The sequence below is a fragment of the Pseudoliparis swirei genome, chromosome 15, assembly GCF_029220125.1.
Source record: "Pseudoliparis swirei isolate HS2019 ecotype Mariana Trench chromosome 15, NWPU_hadal_v1, whole genome shotgun sequence".
NCBI lineage: Eukaryota > Metazoa > Chordata > Actinopteri > Perciformes > Liparidae > Pseudoliparis > Pseudoliparis swirei.
Window position 1 is genome coordinate 21,267,837 of NC_079402.1, and position 25,051 is coordinate 21,292,887.

Consider the following 25,051-nt stretch of genomic DNA (forward strand, 5'->3'; position numbering starts at 1 on the left):
ATATAAATATATATGTCTGTGAAATATCTATAAAAAAAGACAATCATAATATTGTAGTGCAAAAAAAGAAAAACACAAATATTTTAAATACCAATTGACAAGTAAATTAATTATGACAATAATAGATAGCAGCCCTTTATGACACTTATAAATGAACCCAATGGGCCTTTTTATTACTTGTTATTGATCCATTCACTCTGATGGGGTTTCAAGCAGCGGTTGTAAAAGTCACCTATTAATCAAACTAATGCGACGCATGTCAGTTCTCTCCTTTACACCACAAAACAGGAAGTTCAAAAACAACTCTGCTGTTGTAAGTTTGATACTTCATTCCAGTGGACGGCTTAAAGCTTTTTGGTTGCGTTTGGATCTGAGAAAACTTCCAGAAATACAAAAACAACAAAGCAGGACGGTGTTTGGGACAGCGATGCGTGTTATGACCACCGCATGACACTTCAGTGGATGTTGGCATAAGAAGGCTCAAGACAAAATCCTTTTATTCTGCCCCTCACTAATGTTTAAACACAGGAGTAGGTGTGTCCGTGTGCCTCGGGCGATGAGGACGACAATGAGGATGATGACAACAGTCCTGGCATCCGTCAGCTCTCGTCAGGATGCAGGTGTCGTTTTCTGTTTATCCATTTGTGCAGCTTTGTGACGCCGTTGTCTCTCAACGTCTCTCCGGATGCGACGCGCCCGATAAGGACTCCATTAGGCTGCTCTGTGCCGTTTGTGCAGCTCCATTATTCATCCAGGAGGGCGATGCTTTCAGTGAAACCTGAAGTTGTCACATTACATTATTTTGTTCTAAATTGTTTGGTACGCAGCTGTAAATTGCAAGTCACTCCAGAGTATTCTCATAAAATAAATGATCAATTTAATAGTTAACGGTACTCTGGCCAAAAAATCTATCATGACATTGTATTTAAGATAAAATACATCTTGAAATGCGATGCATTTTAGTTTCGGTCATTGTAACCAACACCATTTTTGTGCCTTCAGCCACTTATTTGCGTCTAAAACGGTGATGGCCTCTGGTTGACCAAGCTGTGTGACCCGTTTCAGGTCAACAGAAAAGCTGGGGGGGGGGGGGGGGGGGGGGGGCTCATGCTTTAAAGCTTAAGTAAATATTAAAATAAATCTCTAAATCTGTTCTCAATCCTGTAAAACATGCAGTTTGCCAAACAAGGCACATGCAGAATAATCTTGAGGTCAATTTTCACGACCGTCAACCAAATTGATTCCGACATGTACGGAAGGGTGAATACTCTCATCGATACGATCAACACTGAAATGATATTAACTCGGAAAGTGATTAACTGATATAATTCAATCAGAAGACTCGAGCTTCCCGTCTCTTGATCCGATGCTGCGAGGTTCGGGCGCGTCTGCAGCTTTGTAACCCGACTTTTCTCTCGTTGAGCGCAAGAGGAAGTCGGCATTTCCGATGAAGGAGGACGCTGCGGGCCATTGTTGTCGTCATCGGCAGAAGGCAGCTGGCTCCGGTTGGTGAATTGATGCCTCCGAGGAAGTGAAGCGATCCGGCGCAAAGCCGGTTATTCTGGTTTTGCTGAAGCGCACCTCCGAGAAATGCGTGGGCCGGTCACGCGGAGACGGGGTGAAAGGTTATCGGATGACTCGTAAGACGACGACCGAGTTCACGAACCTTTTCTCTCGCCACGTCTCAGTAATAGATTCAAGATTTCAAGATTCAAGATTCAAGATGTTTTATTTGTCACATACACACACAGGGTGTGCAGTGAAATGAAAGTGGCAATGCTCAGCAGGAATATGGATTGAATCGGCGTTCGAGCAGCTGAAAGGACGGCGTTGACGCGAAACTCGACTGAAAGAAGGCGTAGTGAATAAAAATGACGTACAAGATGCAATCCTCAGAGTGTCTACAGGAATAAACCAGTGAAATTTAAGACTTTTTAAAAAAACGGTTTTTCCTGCTGTATTTTGTCATTTGTCCCCATTTAAATGCACCAACCATAATCACAGAACAAACTAGAACGGGCACTCGGTAGAGCGCATACCTTCGCATATCACAAGATTGGGCATTGGATTATGAACATGTTGGCATTAGTTGCATGCCAATTGGATAGAAATTGACGCGCTATGGTAAAAAGAAGATGTTGACCTTTTCATGACCTTGACCTTGATCTTTGACCCGATCAATCCCAAAATCTAATCAAATGGTCCACGGATAATAACCAATCATCCCACCAAATTTCATGCGATTCGGTTTAATACTTTTTGAGTTATGCGAGGAACACGCATACAAATAAATAAATGGCGATCAAAACATAACCTTCCACATTTTCAATGCGAAGGTAATGAGTCGAGAATAGGACAAATAAATCAGTCATTCACATTTGAACTGACCTACTGGCACTAATGTGGCTCCTCACACCCAAATATAGGTTCGTAATCAATTACACAGCCGAGGGGGGGATGTGTCGTGTGGCACGGCACGTTCAGGCAATCAATGAGGGTCACCACGGCTCCGGTAAAGGTAATTGATTATTGATGCGGTTGTAAATAAGAATAAATTACCCCGGCTCTGCGACCCTCACAACACTGGGATTGTTATCCCGTTTTGTGTGAAGGTTTCCACCGGCTGAATCTGGCAAAGGTGGAATTCCATCCCGGCTTCAGCCCGAGCCACGGACTCCACTCTGCTGAAGAGGGGGTCAAACACACAAGGACCTATTGTTTGCTGAAGATGAGGGTAGCCTCCACTCCACTCCCCCCATCACATCACCACTGCAGACTCGGCAACAATGAACAGAGAGGGGGAGAGAGAGGCGGGAGGCCGAGGTACAGAGAAAGGCGTCGCTTCGCCTTCTCATCCTCTTCTTTTACAGTCGTGCCAATCTAAATGCCGGGCGTTTGCAAAGGTCTCGCGAGCCCACGAGATCTGGACGCGTCCCGTAGAGATCGATCCATAGACGGCGGCAGCAGAAACCGTTACACAGAGACGGGGAGAAGGAACGGGCGCCACGTCGTCGGCACAGCGTGGACGGATGAGACGACACCGAATCCAGGATTCAATCCCAGACGGACGACATGCATCAGTTCTCCTCTCAGCCTCTAGTTTGGGGCTAATCTGCTCCAACGGCACGCTGCGTAAATAAAAGACCGAACGAGACTCGTCCCTCCGCGTGTGCACTCCGGAGGTCCCGCCGCCCTCCGTCAGCCTTTCCACTGTGAGAGTCACAGCGGCAGAAAGAGCAACGCGGCAGCGAGAGATTTAGAGGAGTGGCCACGCTGGCCGGGGATATTCAAGACTGCCCCCATGCTGGCAGGTCTCTTTGAGCCCTTTGTGGCCCTCGCTCAGCTCCTTTGGCTGAGCGGGGAGGTCGACACCTGCTCGGGGCCTCGGGGTTCCCAGCACTGTGGCGTTAACTGGGCACACTGGCAGGCTGCCGACTGAGGACGGGAGGGGGGGGGGGGGGGGTTGCCTACCTGTTCAACGTGTTTGTGGGTATGAAAGTGAGAGAAAACTAAATCTAAGATAACTGATTTTATGCATTTATGCACCAGAAACCAATCATTAGGAGTGTGACAACCAATTAATTCTGATTGGAGCCAATCGTGATTATAAATCACTGTATAAACAGATTTCACAGCTATACACCTTTTGATTAACGTGTTCCCCTCCGGCACCAAACTGACTGATGAATCACGAAGGCAGGCCACCACGACGACACGCTTCACCAATGTTTTTATAAATAAAAGTCTTTGTGCACTTTTCCCTGAAGGCACCGCCGTGTCCTTGAACAGGACCAACAGATTAGAGACACAGTGGAATCTCCCCAGCAAATAATCTGTTTCAAAAGGTCACCAGGTGTCCAAGACGCATCTTTAACAAAGGGGTGCAGATCAAAGTCAAACCGAGGCAGCGAGAACAACGGTAAAGACGAATTGAGACTCCGCCCACTGTTGAGACTCCGCCCACTCCTCCTCTCCACCTCCATCTGCCTGATGGATCGTGGAGGTCTCCATCGTGGAATATGCCGACTACCAACTATTCATACACTGTCATATTCATTGAATGTATTTAACTCTAATCTGTCCTTCTGGTCACATGACATCTATTGTTCATATAGTCACATGACATCTATTGTCCTGTCCATCCTGGAGAGGGATCCTCCTCTGTTCTCTCCTGAAGGTTTCTTCCCTTTTTCCCCCTGAAGGGTTATTTGGGAGTTGTTCCTGATCCGATGTGAGGTCAAAGGTCAGGGATGTCTATGTGTACAGATTGTAAAGCACTCGAGACAAATTTGTAATTTGTGAAATTGGGCTATACAAATAAACTAAACTATATAAATATGGAAATATCGCAGAGGAAGAAAAGCTGAGAGTTTCCGGGTCTGCCGTGTTGTATAACCCATCGCTCGCCGTCCGCTACTGTGAGACGCGCTGGAGGAAAACAAGCAACCGGACTTTCTGGAAATGTTCACCAACTATCAGTTTGTAAGAGTCGATGCAGTCACAGTTGGTTCTCTGGGCGTTTCCTTTGACATTCCCACCCGATGTCATCAATAGAGAACCAACGGATTAAATAACGACGAGGACAAAGATATTATATTTCGTGAAGATAGTCAAGTTGTGGCCGAGCCATCGCTAAACCACGGACTACGCTGTAGCGCATGGGTATATTTCAAAAAATACATGTCCTTATACTATTCGCATTTACCTCTTTTTTGTATTCTTAATGGAAATTATAGCCGCAAATATGAAATGTATTGCGATACTGTGTGGACGGAGGACCGAGCAAAGTTTGTCATTGTACGTAAGAAAATATCTCGACTCTTGGATGTGCGCTTTCCAACAAATTAAACTATATTCCACTTTTCAGTCACGCACATCTAGCAAACAGCGACGGAGCGGAACAGACACATTTTCAGTCGCACGGAATAGAAGCGAAACTGGATACGGCCTTTATCGAATGAGATGCATGCAGTTCGTGTCAAGTGGTGACAACAATGGGAGAAATCTGACACTGAACAATGAATCAAATCCCCTGCCTTTAACTCCAGTTAACCCCTCGCGTTGACAGCCGGTTCCCTTCAAATGAACGGAGGGCCGGAGACCAACGCAAAAGTAAACCGACGTGGACTGAAGCTCTCTCAACTCAACCATCCTTCTCCAAGTCAAAGAGAATCAGACGCCCCGATTGATGAAATTTTAGGATGACGTGTCCCACGCAGCGGCTTCCCCACAAAGCGGAGCGACGCTCCCGTCCGGTGAGCGGGGGGGTCTGTGAGGGTCAGTCCGAGTTGCACATTCAGCGCTCGCCAACCTCTCCAACCCCTCGCTCCTCTCCCCTCGCCGGCTCTTTGTTTCCATGCACTCGTCGTCAGCGTCGCTGCACAGAGATGCTCTTCTTCCCTTTGCTGCAGCGAGCCAAAAGGCTGAGACTCATTTGGTTTTCTCCCTCTGCTGCCACGACACCGATGAGCCGAGCCACTCGCACAAACTACGCATGAGGGAAATGTGTTTAACCCTCCTGTCGCCTTAGGGTCAATTTGACCCCATTCAATGTTTAACCTCCTGTTACCTTTATATTTACTGACATATTTTACCCTCGGGGTCAATTTGACCCCAGCAATTAAAACCTCCAGAAAATTATTAGAATTAATATTGCTTCCCAAGTTTAAGTGTGAGGTACTTTATGTTTGTTTGTTGACTACCTAAATAGCCCTTTAAATATATTAAAAAGTTGATATTTCTTATGTTTGACAGTGAAAAACAGCCTGGGGTCAAATTGACACCAAAGAACACCGACGTTAAACATTGAATGGGGTCAAATTGACCCAAAAGGTAACAGGAGGGTTAAAGTAGTTCATTTGAGGATAGAAAGGTCTCTTTAGGGAGTTAAATAGGACATGAAAAGAATAAATCTTGTCAATTCAGCACCAAGAAGGAGGAATTGTTCTCTTGCTAGACCAGAAATACCTCCATGTGTAACACAAGTCAACAGCGCCAGGACTTTAAACCAAATGTCCATGACCAAACTGAAATCTGGGTATAAACATGAACAACGTAGAACATGTTGCGTATCGAGAGCGTACGCCGGCTTATATTTTGAGCGTCTTTCTTTAAATAAACATTAATTATTTCAAACTCGGTGTAAATGAACATGTGATTATAACACATTTCCATGACTTTTCCAAAACTTTGATGATTTAAGTTTTTTCCATGACTTTTCCAGGCCTGGAAATGACCATTTAAAAATGCCATGACTTTTCCAGGTTCTCCATGACCGTACGAACCCTGTTATAGGATTGGCCTGCGTTAGTGTTAGCGAAGCACGCCTAATAACCAGAGTGCGTGCGCCACATTGTTGTCGTGGCATCCCACCCAGCTGTGGGAACGGTGGGAACGCAGCACTGGTTGCTCATGATGTGGCTTTGCTGAAGGGTTTCAAATGAACCCAGGACACAGTTTGACATCAGAATTGGTAATCAATCATATAATGATCAATTAGCCGTCAGTGGATATTTTACAAATCACGAGCTGGATGAAAGTGCAGGTCGCATTTTTTTTAAATGTATTCATTGTTTATTGAAGTGACACAAGAGGTTGTTTTTTATAATTCACACTTAAGATTTATATTAAGCCTTTGACTGACTTTGTAGTCACATTATGCAAGTCAATTAATCAAATGCTAGAAATAAATCACACCTATTTTGCAATCTTTAAAAGCTAAATGTCACTAGTTACAGCTTCTCAAAGGTTTTCTTCGCCTTCTACGATAATTGATGAATATCTTTGCACTGGCATATTAAATGTCACCGTGAGCTTAGTGAACGGTGATTAAATTCCCATTTGCTGACAGTCTATTAACCAAATGATTATTTGTATACTCTAGCCTCCCCAACATACATTTAAATTAAACGCATATTTGCATCCACCACATCAAAGTAAATGATGAGTATGACCCGTCAGTAATCCTATAAATCATCTTTCCTTTGAAATAAATCTACATGTGCATGTTCTGCTTGTGCTTCTCTCTCCGACAGCACTACGACCTGCTCTTACATTCTCCAGGGGTTTTGTGGGTAAATTGGAGCCGTGTGAGAAAGTGACTGAGCGAGAGAGCCTTCACTTGAAATAAAACACTGAGACCGCAGAGGACGACACGCTGATGGGGACAGATGTGCGCTCCAATGTGAGTTTGCATGTTCGCGTGGTTTGGCTGTAGATGTGTCAGAGAATGGAGAAATCTCACAAGTGTCCACGGTGTTGCCCACCGCAGGCATCAAATCCCCCTGAAGACCAGAAGCCCATCTTATATCTCTGCCAGCTGCATCAGTGGTGGGTTTCCCCACAGACTGATGACATGTTCTTGACGTCTACCGTATTGAAAGTCGTGGCGTTGTCGCCTCCCAGTACAAGCCGAGCTCCTGGTATTAAAGTCCAGCTGACGATTACACGGCCATCTGATAACCAGTTGTTGTGCAACATCTCAATGCCGCTTCCCTTTGAGCCACAAAAGGCTTTACGCAACTACCATGTGCGCGTGTGTCGTTGCCACCTTACGTTTAATTATGTTCTTAAATCCTCTTGTCTGGATAAATCAAGCCCCGACTGTCCAACCTGCAGCTGTGGTCCGCGTCCAGACCATCTGGATTTGACTGGCGATGGACGTCAAGCTTCGCTCGTGAAGTGCAAAGCCACTTCTTGTTAACGTGGAGCCGCCTGAAAGCCAGCGGACAGCTGGATGACCGGCGCTGCACAGCTGACTGCCGCTCACACAGAACATCATCTGAGAACTGCAACAGCTGACGCGGCGGTCATCGTACGTTATCCACGGCGAGCTCGCTGGGCGACAGATTGGAGGCAACGTTTTAAAAAGCTATATCCAGGATTACAGCATTATTCAACTAGAATGGGCACTCGGTAGAGCGCATACCTTCGCATATCACAAGATTGGGCATTGAATTATGAACATTTTGGCATTAGTTGCATGCCAATTGGATATAAATTGACCGTGCTATGGTAAAAAGAAGATTTTGACCTTTTCGTGACCTTGACATTGACCTTTGACCCGATCAATCCCAAAATCTAATCAAATGGTCCCCGGATAATAACCAATCATCCCACCAAATTTCATGCGATTCGGTTTAATACTTTTTGAGTTATGCGAGTAACACGCATACAAATAAATAAATAAATACACGGCGATCAAAACATAACATTCCGCATTTTCAATGCGAAGGTAATAATTGACAACTCCATTTAAGGTGGAATGATGACTAAGGAGCACATGATGCTCATTTCTGATGCAGGATGGATGCAGAAACTACTTCTGGTAGCAATGCAATGAAGTTGAAATGTAGGTAAACCATGAATGACAACCCACATGTCTAAACTGGGGAAAAGAGCTTGTGTGAAGGCAACACTATACACAGGATGATAAATGGAAACCCTCCAATGTAATTACTAGTTGCCGGGCCCCTGCTGCGCTAGCATGTCGACCTAAAGTGGCCACAGCAAAGGCAAATGAGGGGTCAGGTCCAGTAAAGGGTATATTTAGTCTGCGATGGCAAGCTTCTTAAAAACAACACGCCCTTTTCCTGAGTCACATGGCTTCGGAAGATCTGAAAAACGTCCCTATAAACATACAGGCAAGTGAAGGAAGCGAACTCGGGGAACAAGGGTTGCTGTGTGGTGTTCCCCATCAGAGGACCGAATGTTCCTCTGTAGTCCAGCATGGAAACATAATCACCGTTCACTTTCTCTTTTAATTAAAAAGGAGAAAACAGTGGAGGAGGTTTTACATGGACAAAAATAAATGAACCTCAAGAAAAGAAGCTACTTCTACATCTGCCTTTTATGTCATGGCAGTTGTTCTTCTTCAATTCAAGCACCTTCCTAAAGCCAACTAAGGCTAAATGCCAATATTACTATTAATGCTGTAAATAGGAAGAACAAAAAATAAGTTTCTTCCAAAACTAAGCTGACGCAAATATTGTAGGAAAAGCTTCTTTTTCACCCAACATGGGTAAACACTGGTGGAGTGCGTCGCTTGGGGGCCACATGGACCCTCAGCTCTGAGTAAAGTCAGACAACTTTCACTTGATTAGTTTCCTTGAGGCGGCTGTGATGCCAGCAAAGCCTTGTGTGATGTGGGACTATTTTCAGAAAAGCCCAGCTGAAGGTCTTGTGGCCCCCAGCTGAAGGTCTTGTGTTCTCCCCGGCTGAAGGTCTTGTGGCCCACAGCTGAAGGGCTTGTGTTCTCCCCGGCTGAAGGTCTTGTGGTCCCCAGCTGAAGGTCTTGTGTTCTCCCCGGCTGAAGGTCTTGTGGCCCACAGCTGAAGGGCTTGTGTTCTCCCCGGCTGAAGGTCTTGTGGTCCCCAGCTGAAGGTCTTGTGGCCCCCAGCTGAAGGTCTTGTGTTCTCCCCGGCTGAAGGTCTTGTGGCCCACAGCTGAAGGCCTTGTGTTCTCCCCGGCTGAAGGTCTTGTGGTCCCCAGCTGAAGGTCTTGTGGCCCCCAGCTGAAGGTCTTGTGTTCTCCCCGGCTGAAGGTCTTGTGGCCCACAGCTGAAGGCCTTGTGTTCTCCCCAGCTGAAGGTCTTGTGTTCTCCCCAGCTGAAGGTCTTGTGACCCCCAGCTGAAGGTCTTGTGGCCCCCAGCTGAAGGTCTTGTGGCCCACAGCTGAAGGCCTTGTGTTCTCCCCAGCTGAAGGTCTTGTGGCCCCCAGCTGAAGGTCTTGTGTTCTCCCCAGCTGAAGGTCTTGTGGCCCACAGCTGAAGGCCTTGTGTTCTCCCCAGCTGAAGGTCTTGTGGCCCCCAGCTGAAGGTCTTGTGTTCTCCCCAGCTGAAGGTCTTGTGTTCTCCCCAGCTGAAGGTCTTGTGGCCCCCAGCTGAAGGTCTTGTGTTCTCCCCAGCTGAAGGTCTTGTGGCCCCCAGCTGAAGGTCTTGTGGCCCACAGCTGAAGGCCTTGTGTTCTCCCCAGCTGAAGGTCTTGTGACCCCCAGCTGAAGGTCTTGTGTTCTCCCCAGCTGAAGGCCTTGTGGTCCCCAGCTGAAGGTCTTGTGTTCTCCCCAGCTGAAGGTCTTGTGGCCCCCAGCTGAAGGTCTTGTGTTCTCCCCAGCTGAAGGTCTTGTGGCTCCCAGCTGAAGGTCTTGTGTTCTCCCCAGATGAAGGTCTTGTGGCCCCCAGCTGAAGGTCTTGCGGTCACAAGTTGGTGAATGGTGGTCACAATGGTGGAAGTTGTTCAAAAACCACAATAATAACTAAGAGCAGGGGACTTCTGCTCCCAGAGTGGAATACATCTCAATGTCCGGGCTTTAACTCGACGGATGTGGCCCCTCAGCATCTGATCATGACGGCCTTGAGTTACTCTACAGACATTTTACAGATCTTTTGATGCACTGGTAATGGAACACAAAGAGATAAATGAAGATCTTCTAAATGACAGTTACGAGGCTTTCCCGCCAATAACAAGGCATTTAAAAGGGCTGTAAATATCAGTAAAAAAAGCTGCTATCGTTTCCTCCTCTTCTTTCTGCCTTTAAAAAGGGGGACTCTTTTCTCTTCTGATTTTCTCTCAGCAGGCACCGATTTCACGGTGGTAATTCTGGCCCGGCAGAGACAAAAACCTCCTTCTGAGTGCTGTGTGAGAACTCATCCCCTCACCCACAGGCTGCCACAACACCAACAGTGTGTCCTCCTGAACTCGGCATGCCGGGAGATAAAACACTAATGTCACCGTTTGCTTCGCAGCGCGGAGAACGGACAACACAAAGCCTGGCGTGAACATTTTAAACACTCAACTCTGTTTTTCTCGTGCTCTGCGGGTGGATTTAGGGCACACTTCCGCCCTCGGCGAAATTAAACTAATTACAGGCATTCAAGAAAATTGGGTCACTTAAAATTCAAGCAGCTGAATAAGCTAAATATCTTGAACAAATTTAAATAAATCATCCAATACAAGAAAATAAATGAAAGTATTGATCCCTTGAAGACGAGGGTTGGTGAGTCAAGTTAATGTTGCTAAGCTAAGCTATGTTGACATTACTCAAACTATATATATATATAGTTATATAAAAATATATATATATTCAAGAAAATTGGGTCACTTAAAATTCAAGTAGCTGAATAAGCTAAATATCTTGAAAAAATGTAAATAAATCATCCAATACAAGAAAATAAATGAAAGTATTGATCCCTTGAAGACGAGGGTTGGTGAGTCAAGTTAATGTTGCTAAGCTAAGCTATGTTGACATTACTCAAACTATATATATATATATAGTTATATAAAAATATATATATAATTATATGTATATATATATTCAAGAAAATTGGGTCACTTAAAATTCAAGTAGCTGAATAAGCTAAATATCTTGAAAAAATGTAAATAAATCATCCAATACAAGAAAATAAATGAAAGTATTGATCCCTCGAAGACAAGGGTTGGTGAGTCAAGTTAACGTTGCTAAGCTAAGTTGACATTACTCAAACATATATATATATATATAGTTATATAAAATATATAGATATATATATAAGTATATAACTATATATATATATCGTTATATATTTCCCTTGAAGACAAGTGTTGGCGAGTTAATTTAACGTTGCCAAGCCAAGTTGACATGACATATATGAATATAGTTGAGTAATGTAAACATAGCTTAGCAACGTTAACTTAACTATATATTTCGCTCTGTCCATCCCTCGATCTATCTATAGTGGAATCTCGGCTTCATGAGTCTTGAACGGGGCATTTTGCAACAGAATCAACTACCTCACATAATAACTTAATAGTAAGCTTAAGATATCCTCCTTGGTATTAAAAATAGCGTTTGGTAATCACTGTAGGTAGTACGTGGAAATAATGACAATAGATGAACCACTCATCCATTACTTTCCCTCCTTGATTGTTTTTAAATTGCCCAACAGGCCCCCCTCACACGGCTTCAGCGTTTGGAGAAAGCTCGACAGGCCAGTCGTGTCTAGTTACGGTTGCTACGCTATGATTGGACAATCACTGTTTGGGGGAGGGTTTCAGCAAACAGTCAATTAGAGAGCAAAGCTGGTTGGCAGCTGCGTGTATGTGCACCACGCACGTCACCATGAACATCACAGACATGAAGAACACCGGCTTCAAACTGATGAAACACAAGAATCACAACTCAAAAAGAAAAAAGAAATCACATGAGGGCAAAGGACAAAATGATGGGTAAAAAAACAGATTCTCACACACAAACACACCAAAGCCAAGCAGAATCAAATCAAAGGTGGATTGCCCAGGTGTGGTCGTGCAGGGGAAAGGAGCAAAGCCCTGAGGTCGTGACAGGGGAGGGCGGCTGGAGAAGCATGAAGCATTCGTGTTGAAGCATGCGGCCCGGGAGCAGCTCAGTGCCGCTCTGCACAGAGGGGGAGGAAGAGGAAGAGGAGTAGAGTTTCTGACCTGTGGCTCCTTAAAAGATGCGACGCTCTTCCTCTGGAGAGAATTATAAAATCCTCAAGCTAGGGAGGGGGGGAGAAGACAGAAAGATCAGACAAGACAGTCGTGTAGTGTAGTGTGTGTGTGTGTGTGTGTGTGTCTACAGGATGGAGAAAGCAGTGCGTGGTTAGTTGACTCGATAAGACCATGGTTAGACAGATGATGAATTAATGAAAACACATGTTGCACAATGAAATTGAACACACACACACACACACAGCGAAGGACAAAACACTTAAATATCCACCGTCAGGATACTGTGCTACATTTATATACCAAGGACAAATGAATGGCGCGCCGCCAAATGACAAACACGATCCTGCGCTCCAGCGGGGACCCGAGGCTCGCGCCTGATGTTTTTCATTTCCTCGTCCTCTTTGTGGTCCGCTGAGGCCTCACAGCGCGTTTCAGTCCGTCTGAGATGTCTATGCACAGATGTAAAGCTCTGGGTCGTCATGTCGGTGGATCAACCAGATGTAAAGAAACTGAAAGAGGAGCACCCCCCCCCCCCCCCAACACTGTTGAATGTGGGCTAATCTCTTGAGGTCAGCCACAGCCTTAAATCTGCAAAACTTTTATTCCGAGAGAAAGTTGCACAACTCATAAGATCATCTCTTGTATAGTGTAATGCAGAGAATCGTTGCATTATGAACTGACCGCCTGGCACTATGATCACGAGAGCCACGCGACCAGCACAAATAAAAACATTAGGCTTCATCGATTAAAAGTATAACACTGAAGGAATCCAGCTAATCTGCGAAGAAGCTTATCGAGAGAGAAAACCGGTTTTCGGGGCCTTTAGAAAGTTGTACAGCTGCAGCCCCGGAGTCGAGCATCGCTAATGAATCGAGGAGAGAACAAAAGACTTTGGGGAATAATCTGCAGAAACAGAACAGTCTGCTGGAAAACTCTTGTTTCTTTCTTTTTTTCAGTGAATGAAAACAAGATTTTATGAGTGAAACGGGAGGAAAAGCAGAAATCCTCGTATTGCCGTGGTGACAGATGGTCGGACCTCCATTCACAACCCTTTCCAGTCGGTTCCCTCAGACTGCTTCCCTGAGCAAAGTGAAAACCTTTACAACAAGGCTGAATACATTCTCCCTGCACAAGGAGGCAAGCTGTATTCCCACAGACGACAATCCAACTCTGTGAGGGTGGAAAACCTGGACGTGCACGTCTACTTTGCCTCGACTTTCTGGTAATTTAACAGGGAATCAGTGAAAAAGTATCTCTACATCCGAAACAAATATATTAATGTATCTTAAAATAAATAAAGATGAACAAAAGTCAGTGAAAGAATAACCCAAAAGTGACAGACTGAAGGCTGTCCCAGAACATGGAGACACATCTTCCAGACAACTGAATTCAGGTCACCCAAATAAACCAAAATATGCAGATTCAAAACCATTTGCCTGGTGGGGTAAGCTACTGTAATTCAGACCCCCCCCCCCCTGCTCTACTGTATACAAGAATAATCAGATCATGTAAAGCAGAGATGATGCACACCAGACTGCAAAGCATGCAGTTCACTTTTAAACAAGAACATTTGGACAAGAAATAACTGACCACAGCATCTTGTGACGAGTTCGATGCGGTGGGGAATATCCTATTACAACTGCTTATTGCATTTCTGTCATCAAATATAGATGTGTTCTGCCTGTAAACAATACCATATTACATTAGATCAGTTTGGTAATCGGTTTCCCAAAGCCGAAGGTTATTCCTGGAGATCAAAGGCGAGCCCCGTGTTGGATGGTCGCAGTGCAGCCACTCAACACAATGCATGACCCTCGGGTTGTCCACCTTCCTCCAGACTTCCCTTATCAGCCCATCACCTCCTCACTTAAAAAAGGAAAAGAAACGGCACATTGGCAAGCTAGCACCAAAACACGGCCGAGTGCGTCGCTCCATCGGCGGACCTCTGGGGGAGACGGCGGTGGCGTAAGATTGATGAGCTGGAGGCCAAAGGGCGCTTCCCCCTCGACATCCGAGGAAGCACTTTGACTTCGCTTCCCTCGGCTCCCACAAAAGCCCGTGACGGCCGATACAGGCTCGCACTATGCAGCCACACATCCCAGTGACACCAGTGACACCAGTGACACCACGCCGTCACACGTCTCAATTCAAGACGTCCCGAGTGGGCGTGGAGCCCGCGTGTGAACCCCCCAAACCGCGCCCTCTGGGACACGGCGGTCTGGAGAGGGCGCAGAGAGGAAGTGGAGGTGTCACCAGTCTGGATTTCCTTTTTTTAAATTGATGAGTGGACTTGAATGAGGCAACGCTGGCCTTTTGAAGACTCTTCAAGCCAGAACTCATTTATAAATAGGCCCTACTTTAGAAACCCAACCTATAGTAAACATACTGACAGGATGGGCTCTTGAGACCTGACCCCCCCCCCCCCCCATGAGCTGATAAAAAGATCCCAGCACTGCCACACAACTGGGGGCTTTAAGCTCAATTGCTGGCGCTATATGAAGAGTTAAAGCATGAAGGATAAATCCTAATGATCGTGGTTATCGGAACCAAATTTCATGCCAATCGATCCAATTGCCGTCGAGAAATTTCACCCCAAACCACAAAGGTCGACCACGTAGTGACGCAAGAGGAAAAGTCAGGGGATCATCCAAGTAAGTCGATTCGTCCTCTAGGGACCATGAACTTCTGTCCCATTCTGTGGCATCCATGTCATCGTTAGAGACATTTCAGTCTGGACCAGAAGTGGTGGGCAAACCTCGGAAAATCAACGCGGAGCAACTGCTGCGTGGCGAGCGGCGAGGCGCAGAGACGGTCCGATAGGAAACCGCTCGCTGGAAGGGACGAGACGTGTAATAATCTACCAGCGCTCAGTCAACAGCAGGTTGGACAACAGATCCTTCTGTTTACTCCCAACACCAGAGACAGTTCATGACGAGAGGACATGCTGCAGCTTGGTGGACGGGACATGGACAAAGCTTTGTCGTGATGTTTTGGGATTCTCGTTCCCCTGAGACCGACATGAACACACAGGAGACACACAGGAGACACACAGGAGACACACAGGAGACACACAGGAGACACAGAGGAGACACACAGGAGACACACAGAGACACACAGGAGACACAGAGACACACAGGAGACACACAGGAGACACACAGGAGACACACAGGAGACACAGAGACACACAGAGACACACAGGAGACACAGAGACACACAGGAGACACACAGGAGACACACAGGAGACACAGAGACACACAGGAGACACAGAGGAGACACACAGAGACACACAGGAGACACAGAGGAGACACACAGAGACACACAGGAGACACAGAGACACACAGGAGACACCAAGCAGACAGAGGAACGGCCTCAAGTCTCCATCAGTGTGGTCAGATAAAAGACCCCCAACTCTCTCCCCCTCTCTCTCTGTCCCCTCTCCCCCTCTCTCCCCCCCCTCGCTGTCCCTCCCCCTCTCTCTCTCTGTCCCCCTCTCTCTCTGTCCCTCTCTCTCTCTGTCCCTCTCTCTCTCTGTCCCTCCCCCTCTCTCTCTCCCCCCTCTCTGTCCCTCCCTCTCTCTCTCTCCCCTCTCCCTCTCTGTCCCCCCTTCCCCCTCTCTCTCTGTCCCCCTCTCCCCGTCCCTTCTCTCTCCGTCCCCCTCTCCCTCTCCGTCCCCCTCTCTGTCCCCCTCTCCCGTCCCCCTCCCTCTCCTCTCTCTCCGTCCCCTCTCCTCTCTGTCCACCTCTCTGTGCCCTCTCCCCTCTCTGTCCCCTCTCTCTGTCCCCTCTCCCCCTCTCTCCCCCCCCCTCTCCCCTCTGTCCCTTCTCTCTCCGTCCCCCTCTCCCCCTCTGTCCCCCTCTCTCTCCGTCCCCCTCTCCCTCTCTGTCCACCTCTCTGTGCCCCTCTCCCCCTTTCTCCCTCTCTCTCTGTCCCTCTCTCTCTGTCCCCCTCTCTCTCTGTCCCTCTCTCTCTGTCCCCCTCTCTCATCTGTGCAGCCACCCTTACTGTCCGTCTATAAACATCCCAAGTCTCTGACGGGGCCGTCAGCGTTCACCACCACAGGGGGGGGAGGGACAGTGAGAGGGAGACGAGAGAGAAAACAGGGTTTGCTCTGAGAGAGGATAGTCGAGCGTGAACATTCATACAGTGGATGAGGAGGAGAGAGGACAAAGAGAAGAACCAGGAGGAAAGAGGAGGAGGAGTGTTCTCCATATGGAAAACAAAAAGGAATCTCTGCATAAAGACACATGAGAATGTTTCCCCTCTGACTTCTGCTTGTTTTCTCAGAAATGTGTTTTAGACAAAAGTGGCATATTTTCACGCCTTTGGGCCTCTTCTTTCTGCCCGACTTTCACACATGATGCAATACATTGAACCCCAGGGCAGATCGCTTTGAAACGAGCGAAAAACAGAACTGGGTGAAATTCAACTTCATTAAAATCGTGGAAGTGAGGGTGCACACACACACACACACACACACACAGGATTAACGCAGGCTTGAATTTCAACAGAATGAATTCCCATCTACAAACACTACGACGTAAATCTGGCTTTAGAAACGATCCTCATCCCAGAGCATCCTGGTGCAGAAGAAAGCTGAACTTCAAAGACCTGTTATTGAAACATGTTCATTTTAGAGAATAAGAGCGCACATAACAAATCAATAAAGCAACATCTGCAAACCTCAACACTGCTCCACAAATGTGAAGCATGCAATATGTCAGAAGACTGTCTGCAAAGTGTTCCACTTGTTCTGGCTAGTGTGCATCTGGGAATACCGACTGGAACGCATCCACGTACAGGAATGTCCACTGATATCCCGCTCCGTGTAAATGTTTGCTCATTGGAGCTAGAGGGGGAAAGGAGGCATCTGTGTGCATGTGTGTTAGAGAGAAAATAAATAGCTTCTTCTTCTGCCCTTGTATGAATCTTAAGTAGTCCCATGTCGAGGGAGGCTTTGTTCGCTGCCACCGTCGGGGGGGGGGGGGGGGGGGGCTCGTCCTCCAACTTTTCCCCTCACTTCCTTTTGGCGTAACATTTATCATTCTTTCCCGACGAACAATCATCCTTCAACATGGACGAGAAACTAGCGCTCCAAAAAAAAACTACCACCCCGTTCCCGGTTGCTGGGATACCTTTCATCCAGCGGGACAGCCCGTCAACAACATCATCACTGACTTAGAAACTCCCAACCTTCACTTTGCTTTTGCAGCAGAGCCTTATTAAAAAACAATACGGCTGCATCCTGCTTCCAAGAACATATTGATTTCTTGTTTGCCTTTTATGTCGCATCCAAAACACTTAAAACACTTCCAAGCCTGAACTTCTGAGTCTGCAGAAAATGCATCATAAAAAAGAAAAAAAAGGGGGGACAGAAGAAGTGGTACGACCTTCTAATTTGCAAGAGGAATTCCCCTCTTGGCAAATATAGAATTATCCGGCTCTAGAAAAAGATGCATGATATTTTACACTGATTATAATGTGCTGGTGGTAGCCAGGGGAACTACCCTGAGGTCGGCTTCATAGAAAGACTGAGTGAGTCACAGATCTCCCCCGTCTCTCCCTCCTCTCTCAGAAGGGTAAACAGGTGCATTAGAATAAGTGAGAGATGCTGGAGGTTGACTAAGTGCATACACACAGTGATTCACAATAACCTCATTTCATCTTCCTGTACTACCATGTATGTATTACTGCATGGCATATACATAACTTATGGAGGACTTAAAATGACTTAAGTATAAATAAATAAATGCATGAATAAATACAAGAATAAATAAATTTATAAATAAAGGAATAAATACATAAATGCTTAAATAAATGTATAAATAAATAAATACAGGAATAAATAAATAAATGCTTAAATAAATGTAGAAATAAATACAAGAATAAATGTATGAATAAATAAATAAATACAGAAAATAATTAATATAAGTTATAACTCAACAGGACATCATTAAATACATGTATTTCTACATTTCTGTATTGATTCATATCTCTATTTATGTGTCCACACGTATTTCTTCATTTATTTATGTGACATTTATGTGTCCATATATTCAAATGAGCTATTTAAACATTTATTTATTCCTATATTTATTCATGCATTTATTTATTTATACCCAAGTCATTTTAAGTCCTCCATAATAACTCTCCTCTGACTCTTCACAAAGTCCTCCAAAAGCACACAGTCAGCATTATTTATCAAAGTATCTGCAAACAACCCGTTTTGTTTTCAGGTCAAACTTCTATTTTTCAACTGCCCCGTCCACTTTCTGTTACTCACGCACATAATAGGCCTGGCCTTGTTTGGCCTTGTTTGGCCTTCGCTGCGCATTTGCGCCATCCCTTTCAGCCGACCGGCCTGCACCACTTATTCCGCTCATTATGAACGCCGACAGCACATTATTTGGTTTTCTGCAGCCCAGAACTCCATCCTCTCAGTTCGATCAAATCCAACAAACGACGAACTGAGTCACAAAAGGCAAACTTAACAAAAGACACAAAAAGAGAGATAGGGAGCATAGAGAACGAGTCCAAAATGGAAAAAGGGGGCAAGAAAGAAGCACGAAAAAGAAGACAAAAAAGGTGGAGAATACAGAGAAAGAGCAAAGGAAGAGGTACGCGACAAACACTCAAAACCCTTTCAAATGAGTGTTTTGTCAGGGGAATAAAGACCAACAGCAGCACCATAGCAGCACAGTGAACAAGAATGCAAATCAGCCCCGATGCAAATGTCATACGTCTCCCCCCCCCACACACACACTTCTCTCTGTGCTACCAGAACCCCCACTCTCCTCCACTGCTGGACTGAAAACACTCAAACCCCCTCAAGGAGACAATCGTGTGCAGAGAGAAGTGTGTTCACCAGAGACAACATCATCTTCGTACTTCACGCTGCACAAAAGGGACGCAGAGGGAGTACAGTGGGCTCTTTACGCAAACACGACACAAACGCACCTTTGAGAAAAAATAAAGACAGAAAGATAAAGCACTTACTTGTCTGTCATGGCCTCGGCTAGCGTATACTGATTCATTAATACTCCTTTTCACTTTTCTTCACAGTGGGGAATGGTGGAGGGAGAGGCCCGGGGCAAATGTCACAGCACCGGTCTGCAAGAGAAAGTCAAATCATTCAAACCTGCAGTAGGTAGACGAATAATATCAGAAAAAAACCTTTTCATTATCCATTAATAGTTTTTTCCCCCCCATCATGTCAGAAAATAGAGTTTTAAACAGCTTCATTTATTCAACCAACTCGAGATATTCAGTTAACCACCCGAGATGACCACACATTAAATCATCTCATCTGAAGAGCAGGAACCAGGCAATGTTTGTTTTACAAAAATACAAAAGACTATTATAATAGTTGCGGAAGAAATCGGCTTATCGTGTAATTAAAGTAAATAACACTCTAATAACTAGTGTGCAACATAATTTCCCCGTATTAGAAGTAATTTAGTGCCATTTGTCTTGCCATTATTATTTATGGACATTTGATTATTTAGTATGTCGGTCAGGTGCTTCGATGCTCTGATGAGAAACGGACGCTTTATAAAGCGGCACATCGCCTCTCCGGCGATGGTTACCGCACGTCTGTGAAAAACAGCGAGGACAAAAGAGGCCGTCGCCGGGCTGGGACGACGGCTAACTTTGCAGACGCGCTTCACAATTCGCCTCGCAAGTCCTGGTCTCCCCAACTTTCTGGGGGATACCGTTTCCGTAGTTACCGAGGCAGCCAGCTATCTAGCGTAAACAGCGAGAGCGCCAAGAAGAACCCTCTGGGCGGCGAGCAGCATGAACCCATGAGGAACGCGCCGTGCGACTGAGGACGTCAATGGTGAGTTTTGGGATCATCAACATCCAGGTTTGCATAATCCATTAGATTAGATTAGATATTAAATCATAAATCATCAAGAAGAAAAAGGTAATACAAGGAGGGTGGAACAAATGCCACGACTTTCAAAAAATATATTTAAAAACTCAAAAACACACCTCTGCTAATGATGCTATTTTCTTTACGGACATAAATCAGCCGTTTCCTGCCAGCATTCATATATTGATGTATTAATGAGGCGATGAAACGAGGCGCGACCTGTGACCTGCTCGCCGCCGAGCGGCCTCCAACGCTCCATCAGCTCCTCCGCTTATCCGCCTTTAAAAGACAACGATAGCAGCCCATTAGATTCACAGATTAGTTCAACACTCTGGCACAACACGGCTTGTGACATGGCGGAGTGGGGTTGAGGCTCCATAAACACACTCATTTCAGTTAATAATCCAACAATGATTAACCAAAGACGACTTTACGCTTTATGGCTGTCAGCTACAACTGCAGGGAGACAGACGCACGATGGTCAACCCCACCCAACCCCATCAGCCCAGACAGACGGCAGCCTCAGCCGGGAGCAGTCTCATGTGGGGGGGGGGGGGTCTGCTCCAGAGGTTCATGTGGCTCCATTTCCCTGCTTTTCTTTCAACTCCTCCACACTAGATGACCCCTATACTCTCGTTTCCAGTGCTCCTCTTATCTGTCGAGCGTGTCTCTCTTCAGCGCAGGAACAGGCATGAGCTGGACGCACCCAAGTCATCGCCGGGAATCAATCAAGTTACATTTCCTCTTGTCTCTCAGCCCCTGTGCCCTTGTGGGAAATATATTATAAGAGGAAAGACGGTTAGCTTCGGAGAAATTTGGACAAATCGGGTCAAAATGCAATGAATTGCTGTGATTGTGCCATCGTTATAAAGAAGAGGCTCCACCAGAATGTTATGGATTAAATGCCACAGCATCTCAAGAAGCACAAAGAGTCCACTTCCAAATGACTGAATTGTTGAAATATGCTAGAGTTCATGTTTTTGCACAATGTGGCAAACGAGCATGAGAGCGTCGTATGAGAAATGCCCCATGCTCGCCCCCGGATGCCGTTGTGGTGATGGAGTGTTTTCCTGCTACGCCAGCAGTTCCTCCACCAGAGCCCAAAATGAAACTCTTGCCTTCTCAGGCAAACGACGACACCGGGCCGGGATGCTGCAATACTGGATAGGGTGGACGTTAGAGAACAGCCACATGTGCTGCAGGAAATCTGATTAATTAAGATAAATTAAAATGTAATGTTAAGAGACGTCATGTTTTTTTACCGGTGCACGGCAGAGATAGAGATGCACTCTGAGGCAGGAGAGCAGCACTCTCTGAAGTGGAGCGACGGCACTTGAAAAGACATGTTAGCTAGCTTTGATATATCCGAGGCCAACACTCAAACAAGTAAATCCAGCATCTTTTTCCAAGTGATTCAAAGCCCATTTAAAGACTTGGTCTGAGAACGGAAAAGAGAAAAGAAAAACATCTGAAATGTCCAGGCTGGGAGGACGATGCCACTCCTTCCCCTCGAAGGGGGAGATTTATAAACCCTGACAGCCCGACAGGGGAAGACAAACTGCTTCCACATCTGAAGCCGAGCCGACACTGGGCCGTTCTCTTGGTTTTTTTCCTGTGATGTGAATTTACTCGACACATTTTAAATCCACCTTCGTGCGCAGCCAGACCCAGCGACCTTTACGCTCACGCCGTTCGGATCGATTGAGCCGCCGCCACTCGGCTGACCACGCTGAACCCCTGCTTGGCTTTGTGTTGTGACAATTGCAATAAAGTTTATTAAAACAAGATGGCTGCATCCTCAATGTTGGCGAGAGAGAAAAAGCCGCATTACTTTTTGCAATTATATGAGAAGAAAAACACATCTGCAGATGTCTGGACGATTCAGACAATATGGTCGAAAGTTTAATATGACGGCTGTCTCAAGACGACAGTTTTAGCCTCAACATGTGGAACTCCAGTAAATTAAAAACAAGCTCACTGCAGTTTGGAACCGATCTTTTGACAGCAGCCATGGACTGAGAGACAGCCTACCAGAATTTCCGACATGCCAGAAGTCCATCGGATGGTTAATCGGGCACCGAGATCCTCCAACTGCTCGCTAAAGACAACCCATCTGGCAGAAGATACCAATTTCAGGCCAAATCCATACAGCGTCTGCCCGGCTTCATGTCAACAAAACAGTAGACAGCAGTGAAAAGGAAAATACTGCCCCTTCACTTTCCTTTAAACATCCCATCTCCCTACATCTATGTGGGGATACTTCCTAAAATAAGACTCAGCAGAATTCCACTCGCTGCATCAGTCAAAACACTGAATTATTTACCTCTCAAAATGCGAATTGGGTAAAAAAAAGCATCACTGTGCCGGAGAGCCTCCGCTCTGCACATGCGGAGCATGGAAACATATCTGGTTGCTGTGGCAGAGGAGCGAGGCGTTGACGCCGTGGGACGCCAGCAGTCGACACCCTCGCGTCCGCACCAGCCGTCTGCGATGTGAAGCTCACCAGAACCTGAGAGGGACGATCCTGCAGGTTGAGGATGACGAGCGCCGAAGGAAACGGAGGCTCTTCCGAACCCGGATCACAGGGAAAGTCTGCCAGGGTTTGCATGACAGATGACAAAGAAAACAGAATATGATGATCCGGCGCGAGCAGTCGGTCACCTCCTCCCTCTCTCCTCCATGGTCATGCTCCTTCTCTCTCTCTCTCACACTCACTCCTTTGGTCTCCCTCTCTCGCACACGGAAAAGAGCTGCAAAGGGTGGAGAGACGGTGCGTGCACTAAAGGGCCGTTTCACTGTGATGCATGTCGACGGCAGACTGTTGTCGTCTGCTCCGCCCGTCTGTCACACGGCGCTCGCCGCAGCGCAGAGACGGAGCCTCTGGAAAGCGTCAACGCACACAGTGGCGGGGGAGGGGAGGGAAGACAGGGGGGGGGGTTAGGGTAGTGTGTGTCTGCGTCTGTGGGGTTGCGTCTATTGTTGTGGGGTTTTTTTTTTTTGTGAATGGGGACTACAGGTCCAGCTGCTGCCCCCTGTATTTAGCCCTGGGCGATACACACCAAGCGCAAACTAATGCAGTCCAATACAGAATAATACGCACATTAAAATGTCACGGTATGATTAGTTTCATGGCTGTTGCATTTTAACCAGCTGTCCCTAATAAACTGACACACACACACAGTTGAACCGTTAAGACGGTTTGCATCCTCAGGCAATGGATCGCTGATGATGGCTGATATTTCTTACTGCAAACAGTAAACAAATCAAGCAATAAGGGGGAAAACAATCTGATAAAAATGAGATCAAATTCAGTTTCTCCCGGGCAACGTCTCCTCTAAAACTACCACCCGTTAGGAAATGCTGCGGAAAGTTAAACAAACTCTGAGAGCGCCCCTCATTCAGCGGTGTCCTCCTCCTCCGCCGCAGAACTGCATGTCCTGCTCCCCGCCTCGTTCCCGTCCAGCAACACATTGCTGGGAACCTTTTCAAAACATCGAGTGAGCTGTCAATAGCAGCTGTATGAGCTGCCTGCACTCAGCCAGAGCATTCATAGTTTAGGGTGGAGCGGCTCGGAATCCTCACAGATTTCCTGTGCAGTGGTCATGAGTTTTGATTTTGTTTTTGCGAGGTATGAAAGAGACTTGAACCTGGCAGGGTGCGGACTGCTCCTCACCTTCATTGTTATGCAACACGCAAAGAAACAAGAGACGGGAAGCCGAGCTTAACGTCCAGCGTTTACCTTCGTGTCAGCCGATTCCAAACCTCCGTTCAATCGTGGCCCAATTTTGCTGAGACATCTCAGGAATGTAGCAATACATTATGCATGGGCAGCAACACGCACATAAAGCACCGAGACATGCCGCTGATATGGAGCCAACAGGAAATCATTCCAGCCCGAGGGCGTTGGGGTACTTGGGCGTGGCAGGGGAGTCTCATGCGCATTTCAAAAAGGGAGGTGGGGGTTGTTCCCGATGTCTGTTTCACAAAGCCAGCGCAGCACACCTCAACATCAGAGCACCACAGATTGGCCCCTGACCTCTGCCCTTTGACTCCTGCATGGCAAAAACAATGCGGCGACTGCCAGACGCATCAATATCGCCCACCTCGTTTCCCCCAAAAAGGACTCAGCCGCGGGCATCTTTCAGCATGCAGTCTTTTTTGCTGACTCGCCCGCAGATTCCTTATATTTGAGTTGCTAATGAGTAGGAGGGGGGGGGGACAATAAGGGGTTTTGTGTGCGTCTGTGTCAAAGACACAGCACCTTTTACAGTGACCTTCACAGCAGGAGGCAAAGTGTTATTGCCCACTCCATTTGCCAGTATTTTAGCCGTCTCTAGCAAAGGAGCCTGGCTGACGACCAAACCCAGCAGAGGGAACGAGAAGGGGGGGGGGGAGCACCTCTGAAGGCTCATGAATGGACACTCTCCAATCCATTAGGAGTTTATTCAATTACCTGACAGTCAGTCACTCGATGCATGTGAAAAAAACATGACGTCCTGGAAAAGTCTCCTTTGAGATGGTGGAGTACTTGTGTCTGAAGAGCGACACGGTGCGTGCTCAACGCGAGCTCCGATATGCAACATTGGATGCGCTCCAGTAAGAACCGATGTCAATGCCTCCAACTTTTTACAAGAGAGAAACAGCCAGGACTTGTTCTGAAAACCAAAACGAGGCATCCAAGGAAACAACGCCTGACATCCAAAACTAGAGCCATTCCTGCACAAAGTTCAAGTTAAAA

The 25,051-nt window shown here is 46.5% G+C and overlaps 1 protein-coding gene across 11 annotated transcripts in view; it reads right to left on the bottom strand.

Moving 5' to 3' along the window:
• Window positions 1–25,051, bottom strand: part of sema4d (sema domain, immunoglobulin domain (Ig), transmembrane domain (TM) and short cytoplasmic domain, (semaphorin) 4D) — a 43,978-nt gene that overhangs the window by 16,505 nt on the left and 2,422 nt on the right. For 6 of the 11 annotated variants that reach the window (XM_056432777.1, XM_056432774.1, XM_056432775.1 and 3 more), the window contains exon 2: window positions 19,437–19,550. In XM_056432777.1, coding sequence (XP_056288752.1) covers window positions 19,437–19,474 — 38 coding nt within the window. In that variant the 5' untranslated portion in view covers window positions 19,475–19,550. Of the gene's footprint in view, window positions 1–2,559; window positions 3,180–7,554; window positions 7,625–12,431; window positions 12,491–19,436; window positions 19,551–22,344; window positions 22,365–22,816; window positions 22,913–25,051 lie in introns of those variants that run through there. The other 5 variants (XM_056432771.1, XM_056432767.1, XM_056432769.1 and 2 more) reach the window with 5 other exon arrangements.